This window comes from Triturus cristatus, chromosome 5_2 (genome assembly GCF_964204655.1).
Source record: "Triturus cristatus chromosome 5_2, aTriCri1.1, whole genome shotgun sequence".
Lineage (NCBI taxonomy): Eukaryota > Metazoa > Chordata > Amphibia > Caudata > Salamandridae > Triturus > Triturus cristatus.
The window spans coordinates 804,792,028-804,813,779 of record NC_140588.1 but is presented as its reverse complement, the minus strand read 5'-3'; the positions used below and the strand labels follow the sequence as shown (position 1 = coordinate 804,813,779).

At 43.3% G+C, this 21,752-nt stretch overlaps 1 protein-coding gene across 2 annotated transcripts in view; it reads left to right on the top strand.

Annotated features, from left to right (window-relative positions):
• The first annotated feature begins 17,032 nt into the window (after positions 1-17,032).
• ARHGEF6 (Rac/Cdc42 guanine nucleotide exchange factor 6) overlaps positions 17,033-21,752 on the top strand; it is a 712,936-nt gene continuing 708,216 nt past the window's right edge. Inside the window, exon 1 of one of the 2 annotated variants that reach the window (XM_085607964.1) lies at positions 17,033-17,306. In XM_085607964.1, coding sequence (XP_085464090.1) covers positions 17,142-17,306 — 165 coding nt within the window. In that variant the 5' untranslated portion in view covers positions 17,033-17,141. Of the gene's footprint in view, positions 17,307-18,272; positions 18,408-21,752 lie in introns of those variants that run through there. The other variant, XM_085607965.1, reaches the window with a different exon arrangement.

The window sequence follows — 21,752 nt, the reverse complement described above, 5'->3', positions numbered from 1 at the left end:
CTTCTCCTATTGATGTAATTATCGCCCCAGTTGTATCGAATGGACTTTTAACACAATCCATTGAGCCTATATCTCACAAAGATATTTCATCTGTGCGATCTAAATCGTCAGGCCCATTGCCTAGGAAAAAGAGGAAGATAGACACTGAGCCACATAAAAACACAAACAAATCTAGCCGTAACTCTATTATGGCTCATTCTGATTCTGATAAAGATCTTACTCCCTGTATTGATAATACATCTCTTCCCGGTGCTATTGCACCCCGTCTTGTACAAGATATAACTGCTGAGGAATTGTTGGGTAATATAGATAAATTATTTAAATCTCTTATGATACCAATTGTCGACAGTTTAAAAACTATTGAAAGAAGGTTGGAGAAAGTAGAATCTCTAATGGGTAGCAAAAGGGACCTAATTTTGAGTTCTGCAAAGCCAATATCAGCGTCTCCTACTGTTTCAGCTTCTGTTATACCACCTTCTACTTTACCATCACATGAGACAGTTTCTCAAGCGGACATGAGTACAAATAACGTAATGGATAACCATGCAGGTAGAACCATCAATCCAAAGTTAAACTATCTAAACAAGGTCAGAGATTGCCCGGGAGAAAATATTCCAATGCAAGGGGGTGTAATGCCTGATAGAATAAGTCGCAACCCGATTCCTATGGCTAAGTCGCGAGGGCCTTTTTCTATTAACCTACCACCAGAAGCTGTCCCTCTTGTAGTTGTGCTTGCGGGGGTTCCCACTTTAAAGGCCGACGCTACAGAAGGATATTTACAACTAAAAAATAAGGTCATCCATTGGCTAGGAGAAAATCGCCCTCTCCCCTCGTATATTAATGGGGAAATTGTACATGTAAGGCGCCTACCTTGGTTAGGTAATACACCAAAAAACATTAATGGGGATGTCATCTTAATTAATTTTAGGGATCCTAGAGCCGTCAACCATATTCTAAACTGGCACTCAAATCATAGGAGGTCTCTCATTACTACGTGGGAACTGACCTACTTTTTTCCAAGAACTAGGCCACTTCCCTCCTCTATTTTTGGGGCTTTACCTTGCATCCAACCAACCCCTCCGATCCAGTTGGAAAATCGATATGAGGTTTTAGCAAACCTTGAAGACGTAGATTGACTCAATAACTATAGGGCCATGACAGTGTCATCTGATGAGCCACTGTCTGACTCATTTATTCCTTCTAATGAGTCAGGGAATTTACCACTGGTGTTAGTAGGCGTAGAGCATTGTTCTAATCAACCCATTGCCCCTGATCCTTTAACATCTATTAATTCTCTGGCCAATATTCAGGAATTAACGGGGAATTTATTCTCATGGAATATTGCAGAGTTGACTTCCAAACTGGAATCTGTGGATTGGATGCGTTTTGTTAATAAATTTGATCTATGCATATTCCAGGAGACTTGGTCATGTGAACCCTGCTTTGCACAGGGATATTTGAATTATTCTGTCCCTGCGTCAAAGGGATCAAGGGGAAGACCCATGGGGGGCCTAACAATATGGGTTCGCCAGAGTTTAAAGTTGGCCATCAAAGTTGTGGACACTAAAAATCAAGATATCCAACTAATCAGACTGGATTTAGATAAATTAGGAAGTTTGGATATCTACAATGTTTACGTCCGGAGTAAGAGGGGGGGGAGGTCTGAGGTATTAGTTGCCTTGGCCAGTCTTCTTGATATTCAACCTCCGAACAACAATATTGTCATCGCGGGTGATTTTAATAGAACATTTGAACCCCTACTAAATGAAGACGATCTTTTTGGCGACGAGGAGGATCGACAATGGGGTGTTCCTAAACTAGAGCTCCCTCCGGTTGTGTGTTGGACCGCCGACGTTGTCGGCCTAAATGCCCTATGTTATGAAAAGGGACTAAGAGCCTTAAATGGTAGGACTAGTGGCGATAGGAATGGGACAAGTACATTTGATAACGGCCGATATAACAGCAGAATTGATTATGTGTTATGTAGTTTAAAATTATGGCCTCTGATATGTGATATGAAGGTTGTAGGGAGGATCGAGAGCGATCATAATCCCCTGTGTACAACCCATAAATGGTGGTCCTATATTAATTGGCATATAGGTTCTCCTGAGATTGCCCCTCCCCGGATTGTTCCCACCAATGATATGCGGAGATTAAGGTGGGAAAAGGTAGTAATCAACCACCAGGCTATTGCTAATATCAATGGCCATGTTGACACAGCAATATCAGCCTTAGAGCACCTCAACACACTTAGCACTGGCTTTGATAAGGTAGAAGGACTACACAATTCCCTTTTCTGTACAATTAAGGAGTATTTCCTTAAACCTGTGAAAAACAAAGGTGATAGAGCTCCAAAGCCTGCTAAGTGGTATAACGAAGAGTGTAGGGAAACACGATTTGCTCTGGGCAAAGCTATCAAGGGGGGGCAAACTGCTTTAATTCAAGCTGCCAGAAAGAATTATAAAACTAGTATACTTAAGGCTAAAAAAGCTTGGGACGAACACCATTGGACCGAGTTAAAGGCAGCTGGTGATAGAAGGGACTCCCGGTTATTCTGGCACATTGTTAGATGGGGTAAATCGGGTTTTCCCGAGTCCCCACATAACAATGTGCCTGAAGCAGAGTGGATAAAAAATTTTAAAAACCAGTATGCTGTACCAAATAATGTTAACTTGGTTCAGGAAATTAGTGTAGATTTTCCGAAAGTAATCCCCTTTTGTCTTGGTGAAATTATGATGGCCCTTAACACGGTTGCTTGTGGACGTGCCCCTGGTCTCGATGGAGTGCCAGCTGATCTATTTGTAAATTATAAAAAGCGTTGGGGTCAGTATATCTACCATCTCATTAATGCTATTGCTCTGGGTGCAGCAGTTCCAAAATACTGGCAGGGTGCAGTAATTATCCATGTCTTTAAGAAAGGTGATCGATCCCTGCCGGGCAATTACAGGCCAATAAGCCTTATAGATACCATTCAAAAGGTTGTAGGACGTGTGATCGTTAATAGGCTCCTGGATTGGGCGGAAGAGACCAATGCTCTCTCGCCATTTCAGGCTGGCTTTCGACGATCCACAAGCACGGTGGACCAGGTTTTTCGTTTTACCTTGTTACAATGGAGGACGGTTGTGCTGGGTAAAGGAAGCCTGTATGCGGCCTTTGTTGATTTACGGGCCGCTTTTGACCTTGTCCCCCGATCTAAGTTATGGATGGTTCTCCAGAAGCAGGGTCTTCCTAGTGAGTTATTATCTTTGATAATGAGGCTTCACGAATCTAATTATGCCAGAATCCAGTGGGGGGGATTAGGTTCGGTAACCTCTGACTTCCCTGTTGAGAGGGGAGTCCGGCAGGGTTGCTCAATGGCTCCTGTCCTTCTTACATTATATATTAATGATGTTGTTGCACGCATGACTTCTGCACAAGTGGATGCTCCCTTTTTAGCTGGGACTAAAATTCCCATTTTAATGTTTGCAGATGACACGCTCATCCTATCTAAAACTCCTAGTGGATTACAATGTGCCTTGTCTATCTTTGACCAATTTTGTGGAGAGTATGGACTAGAGGTTAACACTGCTAAAACAAAGCTTATGATTTTTAACCCTCACCGTAGTTTTAAATCAAAAATTGTTTTAAATGATCGTCCGCTGGAGGTTGTGAATACCTTTACTTATCTGGGCATGCATATATCTAGCGAGAAGAGTTGGCGGCATCATATTGATATCGCTACAATTAAACATAGGCAATTGGCTGGTGCTATCTGTACAGAGCACAGAAAATGCTTGACTAAACCTGTAAAACCTGCTTTACTGGTCTACGAAGCAAAAGCTCTAGGATCCGTACTTTATGGTGCTGAGCTCTGGGGCTTCGAGAAGATGGTTGCTCTTCAATCCTCAGAGAATAAATTTCTCAGGGCAATAACAGGCGTCCCAAAAAGTACTCCATTGCTGCCCCTTAAATATGATCTGGGCAGAAGAGCTATCTCAGATCTGGCTCAACTTCGTCCGATCCTGTATTGGCGCAGGCTATGGACGACTCCTGTGCTTTCTCACTATGCAGAGGGTTTTCTAGACATTATAAGATCCGATGTTTACCACAAAATTGGATGGTTAAAATCACTTAGGATATCCCTGTCTGAGCTTGGCTTGTGCTCACTTTGGGACGATCCGGTGAGTTCTACTTTTCCGTCTAAAAGTACTTTAAAGATCATTTATTGGGAGATGGTCGCCCGCCGGCATTGGAGCAGCTCTAGTGCTGGCTCTATGACCGGAGAGTTCCTAGAGGCCAAGATGTATCCCTGTTTAGAACCATATTGGGACATTATAATAAAGCCCAGAGATAGGAAGCTCCTTTTTCAACTGAGAGCAGGTGCACTCCCTCTTAAATCCCTGACATCTAAGTGGGAAGTGGGATCATGTGATGGCTGTCCTGCTTGTGGTATTAATAAAGAAACTATCGGACATTTTCTATTTGCTTGTAAATTTTATGTGGCACCAAGGCGTAACTGGCTGACTCCGATGTGCAAAAATTTAGGAACAACCAGTAGTACCGTAGCTCTGCGTATTATATGCACCAGTACATTGACTTGGATCTCTGTAGCCACTGCAAAATATTTAGGATGGGCATGGTCGATTAGACAGAGACTGCTAGTCGATTGACTACTCTCCTGATAAGGGAGAGACTGCTAGTCTTTCGACTATTCTCTGCCATGTTACTTTCTGCATTTTACTTTTTGTACTATGCTTTTGAATTTTTTATTTATTTTTTTTAATCATTTTTCCCCGTTTTTAAATTAATAACATCCATTGCTAATAGAACAGAATGTTTCACTTAGGGTCATTATCAAGCAAGACTTTCGCCGAAGTATGTCTAGTATTCGATGTCCTGATTGTGTTTAATTTTATTTTAAATTATTGTATGTAATTGATTATTGTAATTGTATTTGGCTTTTATGAATGAAATTCGAATAAAGCATACTTTGACTTGACTTGACTTGACTTGTTAAAATTCCCTCCCAGAATTGGAGTGCCTATGGGGAGATCCTCTAAGATTTTACTTAAGTCAACAAGCGCCTCCTTTCCCAATGTAGGGTGAAGATATGCCAAGACCACATTAAGTGGCCTCCCCTCCCAGCAGGCCTCCAAAACTGCAAATCTTCCCAGAGGGTCTGCCCATGTGTGGGTGGGAGTGAGTGCAAGGCTTTTTCGAACAAGAATCCCAGTACCCCTCGAGCCTGAGGTGAACCCTGCATGGACCAGCAATTTGTACCCCCACCGTGTAAGGGTCTTACAACTATTACCAACTAAGTGCATTTCTTGCATCAAGACCAGATTGGGGGCCTGTCTCTTAAGATACTGCAACACAACCCAGTGCTTTATTTTGTCCCCCAACCCGTTTACATTCCATGTCAGAATGGGCAATGACGTTTCTATCTGAGTCCCAGCCATAAATCGTGTGTGGAGAGCATGCGACAACCTGTGGGCACATTGTGAGGGGCAGCCGCCACACTCGACATTTTCACAACCAGGTGGATAGCCATGAAAGTGTAGTCAAGTACAATCCGGCTAGAGAACAACATGAATGCATACCATGCAATTAAAATGAGAACAGAGATAATAGAATCTGACTTTCAGCGCTTTGTGATTGAAAAACAAACATATAACATTAATACTCTACCCCCCACCCTAACTTCCCCCCTCCCTGCCCCCTGCCAGTGGATTTCAAACTACCCACTCCCCAAAAAGGCAGAGTGCCTGTCGTTCTACCCCCTATTGAAGAGGTGCTTAGTTGCAGCCTTACCCCCCTGCCGTGTTTTAAGGATGGGATCACATTACAATGAATAACGGGGAAGGATCCCGGCCCTTTTTACCTGCTGTGCTACTAGTTCTTGCATAGTGACAGCACATTCATTTGCTATAGTCCAGGGGAGATATCCCATTACGCTCCACCGGAACCAATGTACATTATAGACACTATTTATAGCAAATGTGTCCATGTCAACAACCTAAACGCCATTTTCTCAGCTGTGTTTCGTGGAGTTGATATCTTTCCGGACTGGGTCACTTCACTGTCCAGCGTTTTGGTCAGATCTGGAAGAACTTGACCCTCAGTTGCGCTCCTTTTGCGGCTTCTCTACCCGACGCCAGTCATCCAGACAGTCCCATGCATGTCCGCAACGGTCTGGAAGAAATGCCCCACTACAGTCTACTAGTGCCACTGCCATAGATCAGAGTCACTATATGTGGCTAACGTGTCCATACTGGGTCCTGGAGTGCCGTCTGTTTAGCTGCTGGAGGTTGAGTCTGTCTCTTTTCTGACCCGGCATTGTGGCCCATTCTGCCACCACCGGGTACTCCATTTCAGCCTTTGTGTGGTTTCTCTACTCGGCGCCAACCCTCCAACCAGTCCCAAACATCGTCGGGGAATGAGGAGAACCAAGCCTTGCCCTCAGATTCAATGTGGAGCTTTGCTGGAAAAAGCATGGAGTATTTCATCTCTTTTTAACGCAACGCCTGCTTGACCGTCAAAAAGTTGCGACGTTGGGCTTGGACTTTGGTGGTGAAGTCTGGAAAAAAGGTGACCACACTGGCCTCCATTTTAAGAGGTGGGCTAGCACGTGCAGTCTGAAGTATGATGTCCCGATCTCGGAAGTTAAAGACTTGTGCTATAATCGGCCTTGGTGGGGCACCTGGTCTTGGCCTCACTCCGCGGACACGATGGGCGCGTTCAATGGAGAAGTAGTTTGAGAGTCTTTTTGGTTGCAGCTGCTTCAGGATTAACTCCTCAATGAATAGGTCCACAGCCTGTCCCTCTGTCCGCTTTGGGACTCCCAGGATTCTTATATTGTTTCTTCACGCCCTGCCTTCATACTCATCAAGCTGTTACCCCATTTTGGTTTGTTGGGCTTGTAACAGGCTTATTTGTTGTACTAGCAGTGCTGTGTCTTTATTCAGTACCCTTGTAACATCATCTATGTATTTTACTCTGGAGTCCATTTTTTAAAGGTCAGCTCTGATAAGGGACACCTCTATGTTTACCGTGTCGATGCGTGTCTCTAGGGAGGTCCGTACTCCTGTAATGGCCGCCATAATGTCGTGTAGCATCAAGTCTTGCTGAGGTGGTGAGTTTTGCTGGCTATCCACGATCGTCTGAGCTGTAGCGTCTATATCCTCATTTGACTGGCCCCTTTCCCACTTGCCATGTTCAAGCTGCGCCTTGCAGAATATCGCTGAGCCACCAGAGATAAGACACAGTACTCGCCGCCGCCTGCCCAGGGGGAGATGCTGACCCCCAGCGGCCTGTCGGGTTTCCTAGTCTATTGACCCAGCTGCGATAGGGAGGAGGGCGGAAGGCTGAACGTGAATCTGGGCAACCGTGATCCCTATGCTGGGATACGTTTGGCAGTGTTATGTCTGTCTATTCCACCTCCACTCCCCCCCACTGTATTTCACAGGGGTAATACGGTATGCCCGGTGGAAGCCTTCACATGCCTCCGCTTCGTTATGTGTCCTCAGGAGCTATCTTCAAGTTAGACCAGCCACTTCACTCTCCTGCCACGTTTGGTTGTTGCTTGCGGAGACGCAGAGACACGCAGTGGTGCCAAGTACCTGAAGTTTGTGTAAGGGTATGCCACTTCGCCCTTAAAAGCTATTTACTGCTCCTCACTCCTCATCAATCCCGGCAGTATTGGGCAGAAAGCCTCAGGTCTCACTTGGGGTACCCACCGCTCTGTTTGTTGCTCAGGCATGTTGTGCCTTCCTAATTGGAAAACGGATGACCGCCGCCTACAGCCACAGGGTCCTGCCCGGGGTCTGGGGGAAATTGGGGGCGCAATTGTTTCACTCACCGCCGATGCGTTGCCGCTGTCGCGGATATTCCGGGTTGCGGCCTACAGGGCCCGCGGAGCCAGGGTCTCGATTAAGGTGGCAACTGGCCTGGTGATTGGAGCTTGCCCTCCCCGGGTGAGCGTCGGGATCTCACACTGTATTCCCGGGTTATTCCGGATCGCCTGAGACAGCGGCCTGCAGGGCCCGCGAAGCCGGGGTCTTTGTTTTGGAGGGCAGCCGGCCTGATGCGTTCGCATCCAGAGACTGGAGCCCGTCTTCCCCGGGCTTGCGTCGGAGCTCTGGATGTTACCTTCTGATGAGTTCTCCGGTCTGCCCACCGCCTGAGATGTCCTCCAGAGTCCGCTGCCAGTTCTGGACTAGCTTTCACAGTGGTTGGCACCTCTGGGCCTCCACAACCTCTGGCAGTGGAACCAGGGGGCGCCACCATTTTGGTCGCCGGGCACTTTGAGTGTGCCCCTTTGTTTCTCGCTTCTGCCGGCAGGAAATCGCCCACAGTTGTTGCCCCCGCACTCTAGGACCGGGACCCTACTCCACCTGGGAGTAAATTACAGGATGATTTTGACAGGATTAGTGCAGGATAGACGGCGAGGGCTGCGGAGCCGCTTTAGCCTGCGGCCATTCCCGTCGGCTGCTAAGCACGCCCTCCTGGTGGTACAGTTTTAAAGAAGTTCAGATTTTAGCTGACATCGAGATGTATCATTCTTTGTAAACCTTAGACCGGCAAGGTATGTGAACGGCGTGTTGGAGGCCTCCCAATTGAAGAACAGTGACTATTTTCAGGGCACTGACCTTGAGGTATTGGGATGGAATTTGGGCCAATTGTAGGTGCACATGCCTGCTTTGCTTTGCACGTATATCTCGCACCCTTGTGGCGTGTGGTACTTACCTGCCTCAATCAGCCTCTGCATCACAGTCAGCCCGTGTGTCCTGGTGTGTGACAGCCGAAGTCCAATTATTTCATCGCGCATCATGTTGGATGACGCAACGCAAGCGGCATTTTGATTTGGGATTCAGTGACACGCATACATTATATATGTAAGTGTGAATGTCACTGAATTCCAAATCAAAATGTGGGTGTTGCAAAGTCATCCTGTGCCCTGGGCACCCCACAACATTTTGCTGACTGGTACTGGTGGTAACTGACACACACTGACCCTGGGCTCTGCCTAACCAGGCCTAGGGCCAGTGCTATGCTGAAAGAGACACATAGAACACAGTGAAAACACCTACATACACTAGGATATACTGTAGGTGAGGGTAACCCTGAGATTGACATGCCCTCCCCTATAAGGCCCAAGTACATAATAGAGCAGGGGGATTGAAGCTGTCTTTAAGCCTCTAGTATAGAATAGGGCAGGGCAGTTTAGAGGCCAGTAGCCTTTTCTGCACTTGCATGTGTGAACTGCTTGAGCCTGAGGTCGGTTTAAAAGTAGCCCTGTGTTGCAGGACTGGTTTTAAAAGGCAAATTGTGCCCAAACTCAACTTTGTTGTTTGGGGCACTTACAAATGGAAAAACAACAATGATGTATGGGCATGCGAAGTACCCCTAGGGTCTCCTCTAAGTGTCCTAGGGGTGGGGTCAGGTACTTATAAGGACAATCCTTATAAAAAAAAGTGTTTTATATGCCCGGGGGTTAGTGAAATTGCACATTTCACTCCCCACATTGTAGTAAAGTGCTTCCCAAAATCGACTTTTGTGCTAGGAGCACTGTGAAATGAGGATCTGCAATATTTTGATATATTCAGGGTCCCTGAAGTCTTTCCTAGGTGTTCCAGGGGTGGGGGTCCTGTAGGTATAAGCAGGGTCTGCATATAACCTTATTTATAGGCCCTGTTATTGGAGAAATTGCCCAGTTAATTTTTCCATTTCAGATCCCCAGCCCATAGGTTAACATTGGGAGAGGTCAATAATTCATTACAGGAGAATTAAAACCCACAACACTAGGATTAAAGGACTCAGTAGAATGGTAAGGATAAATGCAACAATCTGGTATTGTTGAATTTCTTCTAAAGTGTACAGACAATAAGTAAATGTACAGACGACAAGTTATAAGACTTTCTTGTTTGTAAGTCAAAATTCAACCCTTTCGTGCTCTTCCTGATTGGTCAGGGATAAGTGGATTAGCCTGGCTGCTTTGAAGAGGTGATAAATGACTCCAGGGGTTAGGAAGCCTTTCGGGGAGGAGAGGTTGCTGGGCATAGGAATGCCAGAGCCAGGGGGAGAAGTAGTAAATAATGCTTTTCAAGGGAAGGAGGAGGCAAGCTAAAGACACCAGTTTAATTTACATCTCCCTCTTTGAACCAAGGCAGATGCTAGGCTTAAGGAAGGAATGAGCAGGTTCAAGGGGCAGAGACTATGGAGATTAGCCATCTGTGCGTTTAGCCAGCTCTTCTCTCCCTGCTGAAAATTCTGACATTGAATTTTGGAGGTATAGTGCTTTCTGGGTTATCATTGTGCCACACTTTGGAGGAAGTGGTCATGCTTGGGGTGTTGCCATGCACCTCACTGGACAGGAGTGCCCTCCTGCTTGACCCCAGAGAACACTGAAAAGTATCTGAGAGGGCAGTGCCGCTCAGATCTGCTTTTTAAAACCTAAAAGAACCAGAAGAGCATTCGCTGAGGAGTTTGATGTGCATTTAACAGGCTCTGCACTTTAAAGATTGTGCCTTTTGCACCATCTGAAACTACAGCCCTGTGGATTAAAATTGCTTAAAAAGGACTAAAGAGTAGACTCCCTGCATAAATCCTCCAGTACAATTGCTAAATGTGAATTTGTCCATGAAAGAGGCAAACAAATGTCCAAACGTAGCACTATTGGTTTCTAAGCACTATAAAGTGTCTAATCTTTAAAAATGCATATCCCTGGTTCCCTACAGTGGATTTTTTTGTTTTGCCCTCATTTTAAAGATAATAATATTTCCTATTTTTATAAATTGATATTGGATTTTTATTGCGTCTTGTGTCTTAATAATTTACTGAATTTGTGTTTTTAAATGCTTTACATACCTGTCTTTGAAGTTAAGCCTGCCTGCTCACAGCCAAGGTACCAAGGGTTGAGGATGGGAATAGTTTTCTAAAACCTGTCCTGACTCCTTTAGCTTGTTAGTGGCATTAATGCCAGTGGTAAATGCATATCTGCCACTACTAATAATCTACTTTCCAAAGTGGTATAATACAGTCCGTCACAATGTCGAACACCTGGTGTTTATCAGTGACATGCACACTTATATTTCAGACGCTCTATGGTTGTCAGCCCAAGTGCAATCATCTCATTGCGCATCACGTCGGAAAACGCAATCCGAGTGCCATTTTGCTTTGGTATTCAGGGAAATGCATACTTTAAATCAACGTAGAGTGTCACAGTGTGGAACATTGGTGTTTATCCTACAAACACCAGAAAGACCGTCACTATGGCCCCGTCACCAGCCATCTCAACTACGGCAATGCCCACCACCCGGATATCCCCACCAAGCTCCTCAGAAGATTCCAGACAATACAGAACGCTGCAACAAGACTCATCCATAACCTCCCCAAACATATCCACATTGCGCCACCCCCGGAGAGACCTCCACTGACTCTCCACCTAGATGAAATGCCAGTTCAAGATCCTCACAAGCGCCTACAAAGCTCTCTATGGCCTAGGACCTGCCTACATCAACCGTCGACTGAACTTCCACCAAACCTCTAGATACTAGCGCTCCTCCTCACTTGCCCTTGCATGCACACCCCACATCCGTTGCGGTAGCAGTGGTGGCCACTCCTTCTCCTGCATGGCTGCCAAGACCTGAACAACCTTCTGCTTCAGCTCCGTACAGTCCCCTCACTGGCTTTGGAAAGTGACTTAAGACCTGGCTCTTCGACAGAGACACAGCGCCCAGATACCCCTATGGGTGAAAGTGTTGCACATTACAATTGCTGTTGATTGGTTGATATCAGTGACACGCACATTTATATTCCAGATGCATCTACTGGTGTATATAGGCATTCAATAACATGCACACTATTCTGCTCAACATTTCAAAGTTGATTTAATAGACGCAGCGGCTGGCATTCAAAAGATGCACTGTTATCTCAATAACTGTAACATTTTCTGTTGTAGTTGCCACACAAACCTTTAATCCTCAGTTTAAGGTCCTACCCCACAGGTTTAAATGTGCACTTGTTGAGGTCAATTACTACAGCAAGTGGTGGCAGGATGAATTCATTAATGAACCAAACACCAATGCTGTCTTCACATTTCTTCACAAGATTTTTCTTAGCGAGGGGTTTCCCAATGAGTTAGTCCCTGACAATGGGGTCCAATTTGTATCACAGGTGATAAAAGACTTTTTGACAAAATGTTGTATCACTCACAAAATGGTGGCTCCGTATCATCCCCAAGCAAATGGTTTGGTGGAGAAAATTAATCATACACTGGTTGAGTCTGTGCAGTGGGCAGTTACAAACAACCTGGATTTACACAAAACTGTGGATAGCATATTGTTGTCTCATCGCATGATTCCCAATGGTGTTACTTGCAAGACCCTGTCTGAAATCATGAGAGGTTGTCTGCCAGCATTTAAAATGTGTCCAGCCTGGTTAACGAAATGGCAGTCTTGCTCAGAGTATGAATGATTCACAGATATGAAATTTCATCCCAAAGTTGAAGTTTCTCAGATGAAGAAAACAGTGGTGATTTCAAACATGGGTTCAGTCTTCCTGGAAATTGGATCCAAGTGGGAGATTGGGTGCATATAAAGGAACTTAGTCATGTACCAAAAGGTTTACCGAAGTTTATAAAGTCTAGTAGGGTCGATGCAGTGAGTGGTTGTGGGGTCAGTGTAAGGGGACATGAATAGTGGAATTTAAGCAGGGTATTGAAGGTAAACAATGAAAGTGGTGTCGAAGATTACCGTATGCCAGATTTGAACAATGATGCTCTGCAAGGTAAACCTTATAAGAGCATTGTGTCGTCAGATGTTTCTGGAAGTGGTGAAGATTATGGCAGAGGAAAAAGAATGACTAAAAAAATGAGGTTTTCTACTTAACTGCAATTGTATTACTTTGGTTTCTTACATTAATGTTCTGTTTTCACATTATGTAGAATTTATTATACATTTTCAGATGTTTGTTTGTCCAATATATTTTTTTATTTAATTTTAGTTTGGTGGTCTTTTGTGTATGGATTACTGTTTAAGTCAGAACTATTTAAATTTAAAGTTCATATGTAAAAGGGGAAGATGTCATGGGGATGTTAATTCTAAGAGTATTCATGCTGAGAGTGTTCTACGTTAAGAGATTTAATTTTCTGTTTGATTAGATTGGTAGTTGATTCCAGGTGCTGTTTGACCGATACATAAATATCCCTGTGTCAGCAACAGGTGAGGAAATTGTGGTTATGTACTTTCACAGACAGCCTATTTTAAACTCCCCCCATAACTGGGTGGGTAACTGCTACGTAAAATTGTGAAGAGAGAGAAAGGAAGTCCTGGTCAAGAGGTAGAGGATATATTTGATATCATGATTCTTACAGTTGATATAGCTTTAAAATATAAGTAGACTAGAAAATTGTCTACACTAGTGGACAAGTTAGCTACTAACACAGGAGGGATTCTAACAAAAAATAAATAAGGAGTTGATGGCTTTGTGAGCTATAGTTATGCAAAACAGGCTAGCTCTAATCTTGTACCGTGAAATAATGGCACTGCAGACTGGGGTGAGTTGAATGGTTTATTTGCTTAAGTTTCCTCCCTACAACAAGAGCGCAGCTATCCCTCGGCCAGCACAAGAGTAACTGCTTTCACTGGGATGCTTGCGATTCATCAGGAACATAGAATGCAGGCTCATTCCACACTCCATGTTCTTACAGAACATTCTTGCCCTACAAACTTCCAAAGTACAACACATCTCCCCGCTTAAAATTGAGTAAAGCGTTAGGAACTATAACACTGCACAAAACATAGGTTATTTGTCTGCAAAGATACATACAAGTGAATACAGTTGTAATATAAATAACAGACGACAATTTATCTAACATAATCCCTCAAATAAGCAGGTGGTCTGCGATTCCTAACACTTCTCAGAGTATAACTCTAATAGCTTGCTACAGGAATTTAAACGGGCTGGACTGTTCCCATGGGAAGCAGAGTCAAGACTGATTTGCAGGTGAGGGGAAAAAAAATCCTCATCCCTTACTCGTCATTTAATAAGCATATATCCTTCTTATACTAGTTCTGGCCCAGAAACAGGGGGAGGGGCCCCTATCCCCCTAAGTTGAAGTAAGTTTTTTGCGGGTGTATCTGGGCTAGAGTATAAATTTCCGTTGATTAGGATAAAATATCCGATTGATACAAATGGATCAGATGATGAAGATAAGATATTTGTATTTTTTATTAGTAGCTGAAAAAGAAGAAAGGATGGCACAGCCAACACTTACCACCCACTACTATGCACATGATTTACACATGACTAACCATACCCTGTCTTAATCAACCCTTGATGTTACTTTGTCTATGTACAGCCCTGAGGAAGCCCCAGGCCTGATGGCCAATTAAAGGGTGAAACACGTGTTGGCTGTGCCATCCTTTCTTCTTTTTCAGCTACTAATAAAAAATACAAATATCTTATCTTCATCATCTGATCCATTTGTATCAATCGGATATTTTATCCTAATCAACGGAAATGTATACTCTAGCCCAGATACACCCGCAAAAAAATCAAGACTGATTTGCATATGGCTGGGTCCAAACTGAGGTGGCTTTGTGAGCAAACAAACAATGTATTTAACCCAGATCTAAGACTGGGGGTGAATGTTTGACAATGTTCAGCCTTCCTGTCCATCATCTTTTTGTGTTGCTACAGCCTCCCTAAGTGGCAAGGGTATGCCCAGGCGTGGGTCCCATGCTCGTTATGCCATTGGATTCAAGCTAGCCTGTCTGATGAGGGGTGATACCCTGAAACGAGCCCCAGGATGCTTGTTTTCTGGTCCAGAGAGGTTTTGGCCTGGCAGTTCGGGCTGGATTGTTCCCATGGGCAGCAGAGTCAAGACTGATTTGCATATGGCTGGAGCCAACTGATGTGCCATGGTGAGCAAAGAAACGATGGATTTAACGCAGATCTGTGACTGAGGTGAATGTTTGACAATGTTCAGCATTCCGTCCATCATCTTTTTGTGCTCCTATAGTCCTCCTAAGTGAAAAGGGTATGCCCAGAGGTGGGTCCCACCCTCGCTATGCCAGTGGGTCCAAGCCGGCCTGGCTGATGAGAGGTGATACCCTGAAACTGGTCCCAGGATGCTTGATTTCCGGTCCAGGGAGGATCAGGTCTGGCAGTTCGGAATGGACTGTTCCCATGGGAAGCAGAGTCAAGAGTGATTTGCATTTGGCTGAGTCCAAACTGCGGTGGCATGGTGAGCAATTAAATTATGGATTTAACCCAGGTTTGTGACTAGGGGTGAATGTTTGACAATGTTCAGCATTCCATCCATCATCTTTTTGTGTTCCAACAGTAACAGGATAATAGTTATGTTGCTAACATTACTAATATCATGCATTATATAAAGGATCTTGAAGAATCAGGTGTCTGTGAAACTGTTAATTTGTGGGTTGGTGAGATTGGAAAAGGATTTTTGAAAGATTTTTCAATGGTTTGGTAATTTATGAAAGAGTATATAGCAGGGTCTGGTGGCTCAGTGCACTAATGCGTCCATGGCAGAGCCTGTGTTCAACCTCATGCTCACAGGTTCAAATCTCAGCCTTTCATCCATCTGAGGTCAATAAAGTGAGTACCGTTGGGTAGCTGTCATTCAGCGCAAAGATGCCTTCGGGTGAATGTGCGCCTTTCAAGTACTTATGTTATATATTTAGGTCGATACTAACATTAATAATCATTATTTTGCGTAGTATTTGTTGGATATCTTATGTTGAAGAAACAATGAAATTGTGGAAATACTGAGAAGCTGTCAGCAACGAGCAAAAGACAAAGAAAACTGTAAGAACTCGAGGTGGATGATATCCAATCTAAGTTGTTTGATGAAATGGAGTTGGAGGAAGCCAGACGCAATAAGCTTAATCAGAGAAACCTATGTTGTAAAGAGCTTTAGAATGAAGCGAGACTTGCAATGATTTGAAAAATCATTGGGGTCGATAGAGGCTTTTTAATAACAAGCATAATTGTATTAACATGATGTAATTAACACAAAATGAAGTTAAGATATGTTGTGAGAAGTTTAACATTGAAAATGAAGGCCTCAATTTTAAAATGGTTGTTGCTGTATGCAGTCATCTTCTCTTGCAGTAGTCTTCTCTCTGTCCTTTCCCCACCATGTACTGAGCACCATATTATACTTGTTCTGCTGTTTCATTTTTGCATTTTATTCTGAGTTTCATGCTTTTTTATGTGAAAAATGACAGACTGACTCCTTGCCATCTATTTTGCTTTCTGTAATGCCTTTAACTTTGAATAAAACTTCATTGTTTTCACTGTAATACATGGTATTTTTTTATTGTAAAGTTAGTGTGCTTTACATTTAATTCTGAAATATTATTTATATTGAATTAATCTGAATAACCAGATCCCGAGAGGAGCAAAGAAATCCTAAAAGGTATTAACATCGCTCCCAGTCTGTCAGAAGCGCTTTAACCTGACATCAGAGAAAAAGCACTTTATCATTGGCAAGTACTTTGGGGCTGCTTTTTTAAACAGAAAAAATGTCTAAGGTGAATGATACTGTTTCTCATGACACTGAACCTCATGACTTTATCCCATTGCTGATGCAACACCTTGAACCCCAAATGTTTAGAATTCAGGAGTAGTTGTTTTCCATTTCTAGGGCTGCAAGCGATAAACAACGGAGGACTGTGAACACAAAACTTTTGAAAATTATGTTATTGATTAGTAGGTGTCAAATCTAGGATTGGAAGTTTTCAAAATAAACGTTACTTCAAACATGTAAATAAATAAAACTCCTGTCTGTGCTAGTTTCTTAAAACTTTTTTTTCTAAAGGATCATATTTTTTTCAGCATGGAATTATTTATCACAGTGAAAATTACTGTTAGCGCACACTCTCGAGAAAACATAACATTTAATCATTGTTATGAGCTTCATCAACATGTTAAACCCGAGCATTTGAAATACTTTCTTCCACATCTATACGTTGCTATGGCATTAAAACTTAAAAAAAATATCTATGCGATCTGCTTCAGGCCACAGCACGCCACAAACCAGAAGTTGTTGAAAAAAAGAAGAAATGAGCGGAGGCAAGTACGGATGTGGGTTATTCAGCACCAACCCCTGCATCTGTTGCACAGCCTAATCTGCTGCCATGAACCCGGAGGAGCAAGCAGTGACATGGCTCATATCTTTGGGAGTCCTGAACTCCCCCAAAAAGACCATATGCGACCCAGAAGAATTCTTAAAGTCGTCACTCAGGAACGGAGTAGTGCTGTGCAAGCTCGTCAACAGATTGGTTCCGGGATCGGCGGAAAAGGTAAACAAAAGACAAAGCACAAGTTTTCGTTCTCTTAACATGGCTGCGCGGGTCGTATAGGGCGGGGGTCGTCTGTCCTGGGGCACCTCGGTCAAGCGGAGGTGGGTGCTGTTCTAAGTAGATTAACTTTATCCAGCTAGTTAAGAAATGAGTGGCTAGGTCGGAAACTAGGGCGCAAGAGGGCGTTTTCTCAGTGCTCTTTTTTAAATATATATATATTCTTGCCGCGATATTAATATAATTGCGATCTGGTTACGAGCTGAGCTTATCAGTTTTCTCAATAGCTAGTTTGTTGATTATTGTGTTCATCTGTATTCGCGTGAAAGCAGCTCCACCGAACGACTCGTTTTAAATTGGTGTCCCATTCGCTCCGCGGTACGACTCGTTTTAAATTGGTGTCCCATTCGCTCCGCGGTCTCCCACCCCCCTCCACCCCCCTCCACTTGTCTGAGCCTCAGTGCAGAGTTTCTACGGCCTCTCGTTCAAAGCATGATCACAGTAGAATGTATGGCGAGGAACTTGCACGAAGGGATACGCCACAGCCCCGATCGTACCGTTCAGTTCGAACATTACATTTGGTTTAAGAACCACATAGCACATCTTGTAAGATTTGCTCCTTTGGGTATTCTCATGCCAATAAAAAGTATATTTGAATTGAACATTATCAGTTCAGCATGGTGCACCAATCGTGCACGCATAGAACAGTGACATTTATGCTACTACCAATGGAACACCTTGAGGTCCTTGTCAATAACAAATTCAGGTGGTAGTGAGTACGATGTGAAACACGTGCTTTCGCAGAAAAATCATGTAAAGACTATTTTGGTTGACCTCATGTTCTCTTCCCGTCCCCCCTTTTAATGATGCGACTTTCCTCTCTAAGATGGCCACCACGCTTTCGAAACGGAAGATACAGAGACGCTTTCAGTGTCTACAGGTCTGCCTGTCATTTCGTAACGTGAGCCGCTTTCCTGTTGGTTGTCATCGGTAGCAGCTGCCTGGTGAAGATCGGCCTCTGATTGGCCACTGTTGTGTTCCTGTCTAGTCTGATCCCGGGCTGTCAATAAGAGAGAGGGGTGCAGGCAGTGCGGGTGGCAGCAGGTCAGTGAGTGTTGGTTGCTGCCTTGTGTGTGCCATATTGCTGCAAGCAAGGTCGGGAGAACAGTGTGATATGTTGAGGGCTGTTCAAATATGGGTTTGAAAGGAAACCTGCATTACAGGGCAGCAAGGGCTGGATTTGGTACCAAGTGTTTCTCTGATAAAAATATAATCCGACACTGTACAGCGTTTGGGGACTGGGTTGGGGACGCACTTGTTGAAGAAATGGCCAGAAACGTATTGTGCCAAGTTTCTCCGTTCAGATTAAAACCTTCAATGTATCATGGCTTTGTGCTGCGAACATGCTGTGCATTTTGAGACTTGTATTTTGTGTTTATCATTATAAAAGTGTTCAAAATACCAGATTGGAATCTGCTATTGGTTATTCACGTGTTTGCTGTGAACAGTACATTTTACTTCCTGGTCTGCCACAATATCAAGTAGTATTAATCCTCAACAGCAGTACAAGGAGTTTACATTGCCGTAACACAAGAGGAAATCTGTTGACGTCGCTGCCCCGCACTCCTACCCTGCGCACAGAGGTGGTGTGAAAAATGCAGGCTTAACAAGTGCGAGGGGGGCGTGGCCTCGGTGCCGGCGAAGAACAAGTGCGAGAGACATGGCAGTCTGACTAAATGCCAGCAAAAGAGCGAGTTTTGAAAATATTGTGATGTAACAGATCCTCTGGTCGAGATACAGCTGTTGCTGTGATGATTGGAATGTTTAATCCACGCTAAACATTTTTGAACGACCTGCAATATTGAGGTTTCAAAGTGACAGTCATCCTAAAACTAATCCCAAGTTGATACCTAAAGTACAATTGAATTTCATTTGATCTAACCTGTAATTCTAAAGGCATTTCTTCAAAACCCAACACATCCTGTAGAAAGAGCTCTAGATTTGCTAGACCTCAGGAGATGCCTCAAGTTCTATATTGATAGCACTAAACACGCAAGAATATCATATCAGCTTCTATTGTCCTTCTCTAGATCACCTAAAAGCTTCCCAGTCGCAAAACAAGGAATACCTGGAAGCGTAGTGGCAACAATTGCTTTTTGTCACATTAAAGCAGGAAAACCTCTTACAGGCACAGTTAAAGCCCATCCTACAAAGATCACAGTGTCTTCATCAGCACTCTACGTGGGAGTGCCACTAGTGGACGTATGTCTAGCTGCAACAGGGACCAACATACACACATTCACAAAACACCATTCTTTAGAAGCAGTTGCATATATATATTTCCACTTTTTGCTAGATATCTGACGTGTTAAGACTTCTGGGACAATTTCATATTTACTTGGAAAACACCACAGCTGCATGATTGTATTTTTATAATAGCCCTGACCGCTTGTTAGCTTAAAGTCTACCTGCTAAAACAAGTTTTAAATCAAATGTGAGGAAACATAACTGAATTTAAAGGACTGATTTTTCATATAACACCTTACATTTATATAGGTTCTGAGTATAAGCTCAAATGTGTTTTAATGAAGGAATGTGTGGCAAAAGATGCCAGTTTATCAGACTGCCTACTGACTGGTAATCTTCATCTCATGCATCCTCTTCGATTTTTGAGTCTCAGTAGATTATGCTCTTGGTGCATCGGAAGAAAGATTGCTGAATTGGCACTTGCTGTTATCTACTATCTATAAACACATTCTGTTATTCTGTTAAATGTTCCTTTATTTCTGGTCTAACCTACTCTTTAATTTACCCCAATATCCCTTCTAGTTCTTATCCTTTTCCTGCCACGAAGTGATGCTCAGTGTCTTATTTTCGTTATTGCCAAAATATTGGGCCTATAATTCTTGGGCCTATTGGCAATATCACTAAACTATACAACAAGCATTTTCAATGCAAATTGGTCTCGCATTTGCTTGAGTTAGAGCTACTGGCGTTCTGAATGATAATTTTTTTAATTCACCTGTTATGACTGTATGTATGTGGTCTGTCGTGGAATTATGTGGGTTGGATTGGAATTGTTAGTTGTGGAATAGTGTGGCATGGAATAGTGTGGTGTGGAGTCATTTTGTGTAGTGGAATTATGTGAATAGTAATTATGTGGTATTCAGTGTACTGGGATTATGTGTAATGGGATTGTGTGTTATGGAGTGCAATTATTTGGAACGGTATTTTGTAGAGTGGTACGTAGTGAGTTTTAATTATGTGCTGCGCTGTTGAATTTTGTGGCATGATGTGGAATTCTGTGGTGTGGATTGGATGTGTGTGATGTGGAATTTTGTTGTGTTGAATTATGTGGTTGATGTCCTATTATGTGGCGCAGATTGAAAATGTGTGGAGTTGAATTGTGTGGTGTGGAACTGTGTGGATAATTTTGCCTTTGTGGTGTTGCAAAAAACAAATAGGTAGGAACTAAGCTTTAGATCTGTGTCTTGGGGTGTTAAAAAGAAATATCTAGGTTTAAACGGTTGAAGACTATAAACAATAATCATACAGGGAGAAATGTGTTGGCTTGTAATATTCCTTATGCGCATTCCCTGTCAATCATGTCAAACAGGGTATACTGTTAACTTTCTATTAATGTAAAAATGCCTATTGCATTGCTTAAAGTAAATACGCTGGAATTTTCCTTAAAATCAATGGCAATAGTTAATTCCCGGTCAGTAAGCTCTTGAAAAACTGAAGACAGTTATTGAAGGGTTAACCCACGCTCTTTAAGTTGAACAATGACCATGTGAAAATGGGAAATGCAGCACACCAACTCACTGGTTTCTACAAATGCAAAAAGTATAAGTATAGGAGTAAAGTATGTGATGAAATATTTAAATCAGGGGGCCAATATATGGCCATGAAGTCCGGATTCATGCCATATTTTTGGAATTTCCACCTATGCTACATCTGCATACAGTGAACCCCAATGGAACATTTTTATGTAAGAATTGATTTGAATATCCAGAAATTTCGAATGGCTCAGGTCGTCCTGGACCTATGCTGGAAACCCCTCGTCTACATAATCAGTGACAATTTGCCATTAAGCTATTTATTGCAATACAACTTATCTAATTAATCACTCAAACAGAATAATGCCAAACCTCTGACGAAACGCACTAATTTATTTCAACTCTTGAAGGGGTCACGGCTGACAAAATACCATCGTATGCTTAGCACTTCTGCTGAGGGGTTACATTTTCAGGCTGCACCACTGCAGTCTTTGCACAATGTGGTATGCAATAAATGCAACAACACTCGCAATAGGCAGCGAACTACAGTACAATGATGCAGGTGCAATCCATTAATGGGACATGTGAAATAATTACAGTTAGGCATTATGGATGGTTCTGCAGCCAAGAAGAGGGCCACTGGGGAAGCAAAATGTAACTTGCATTACCT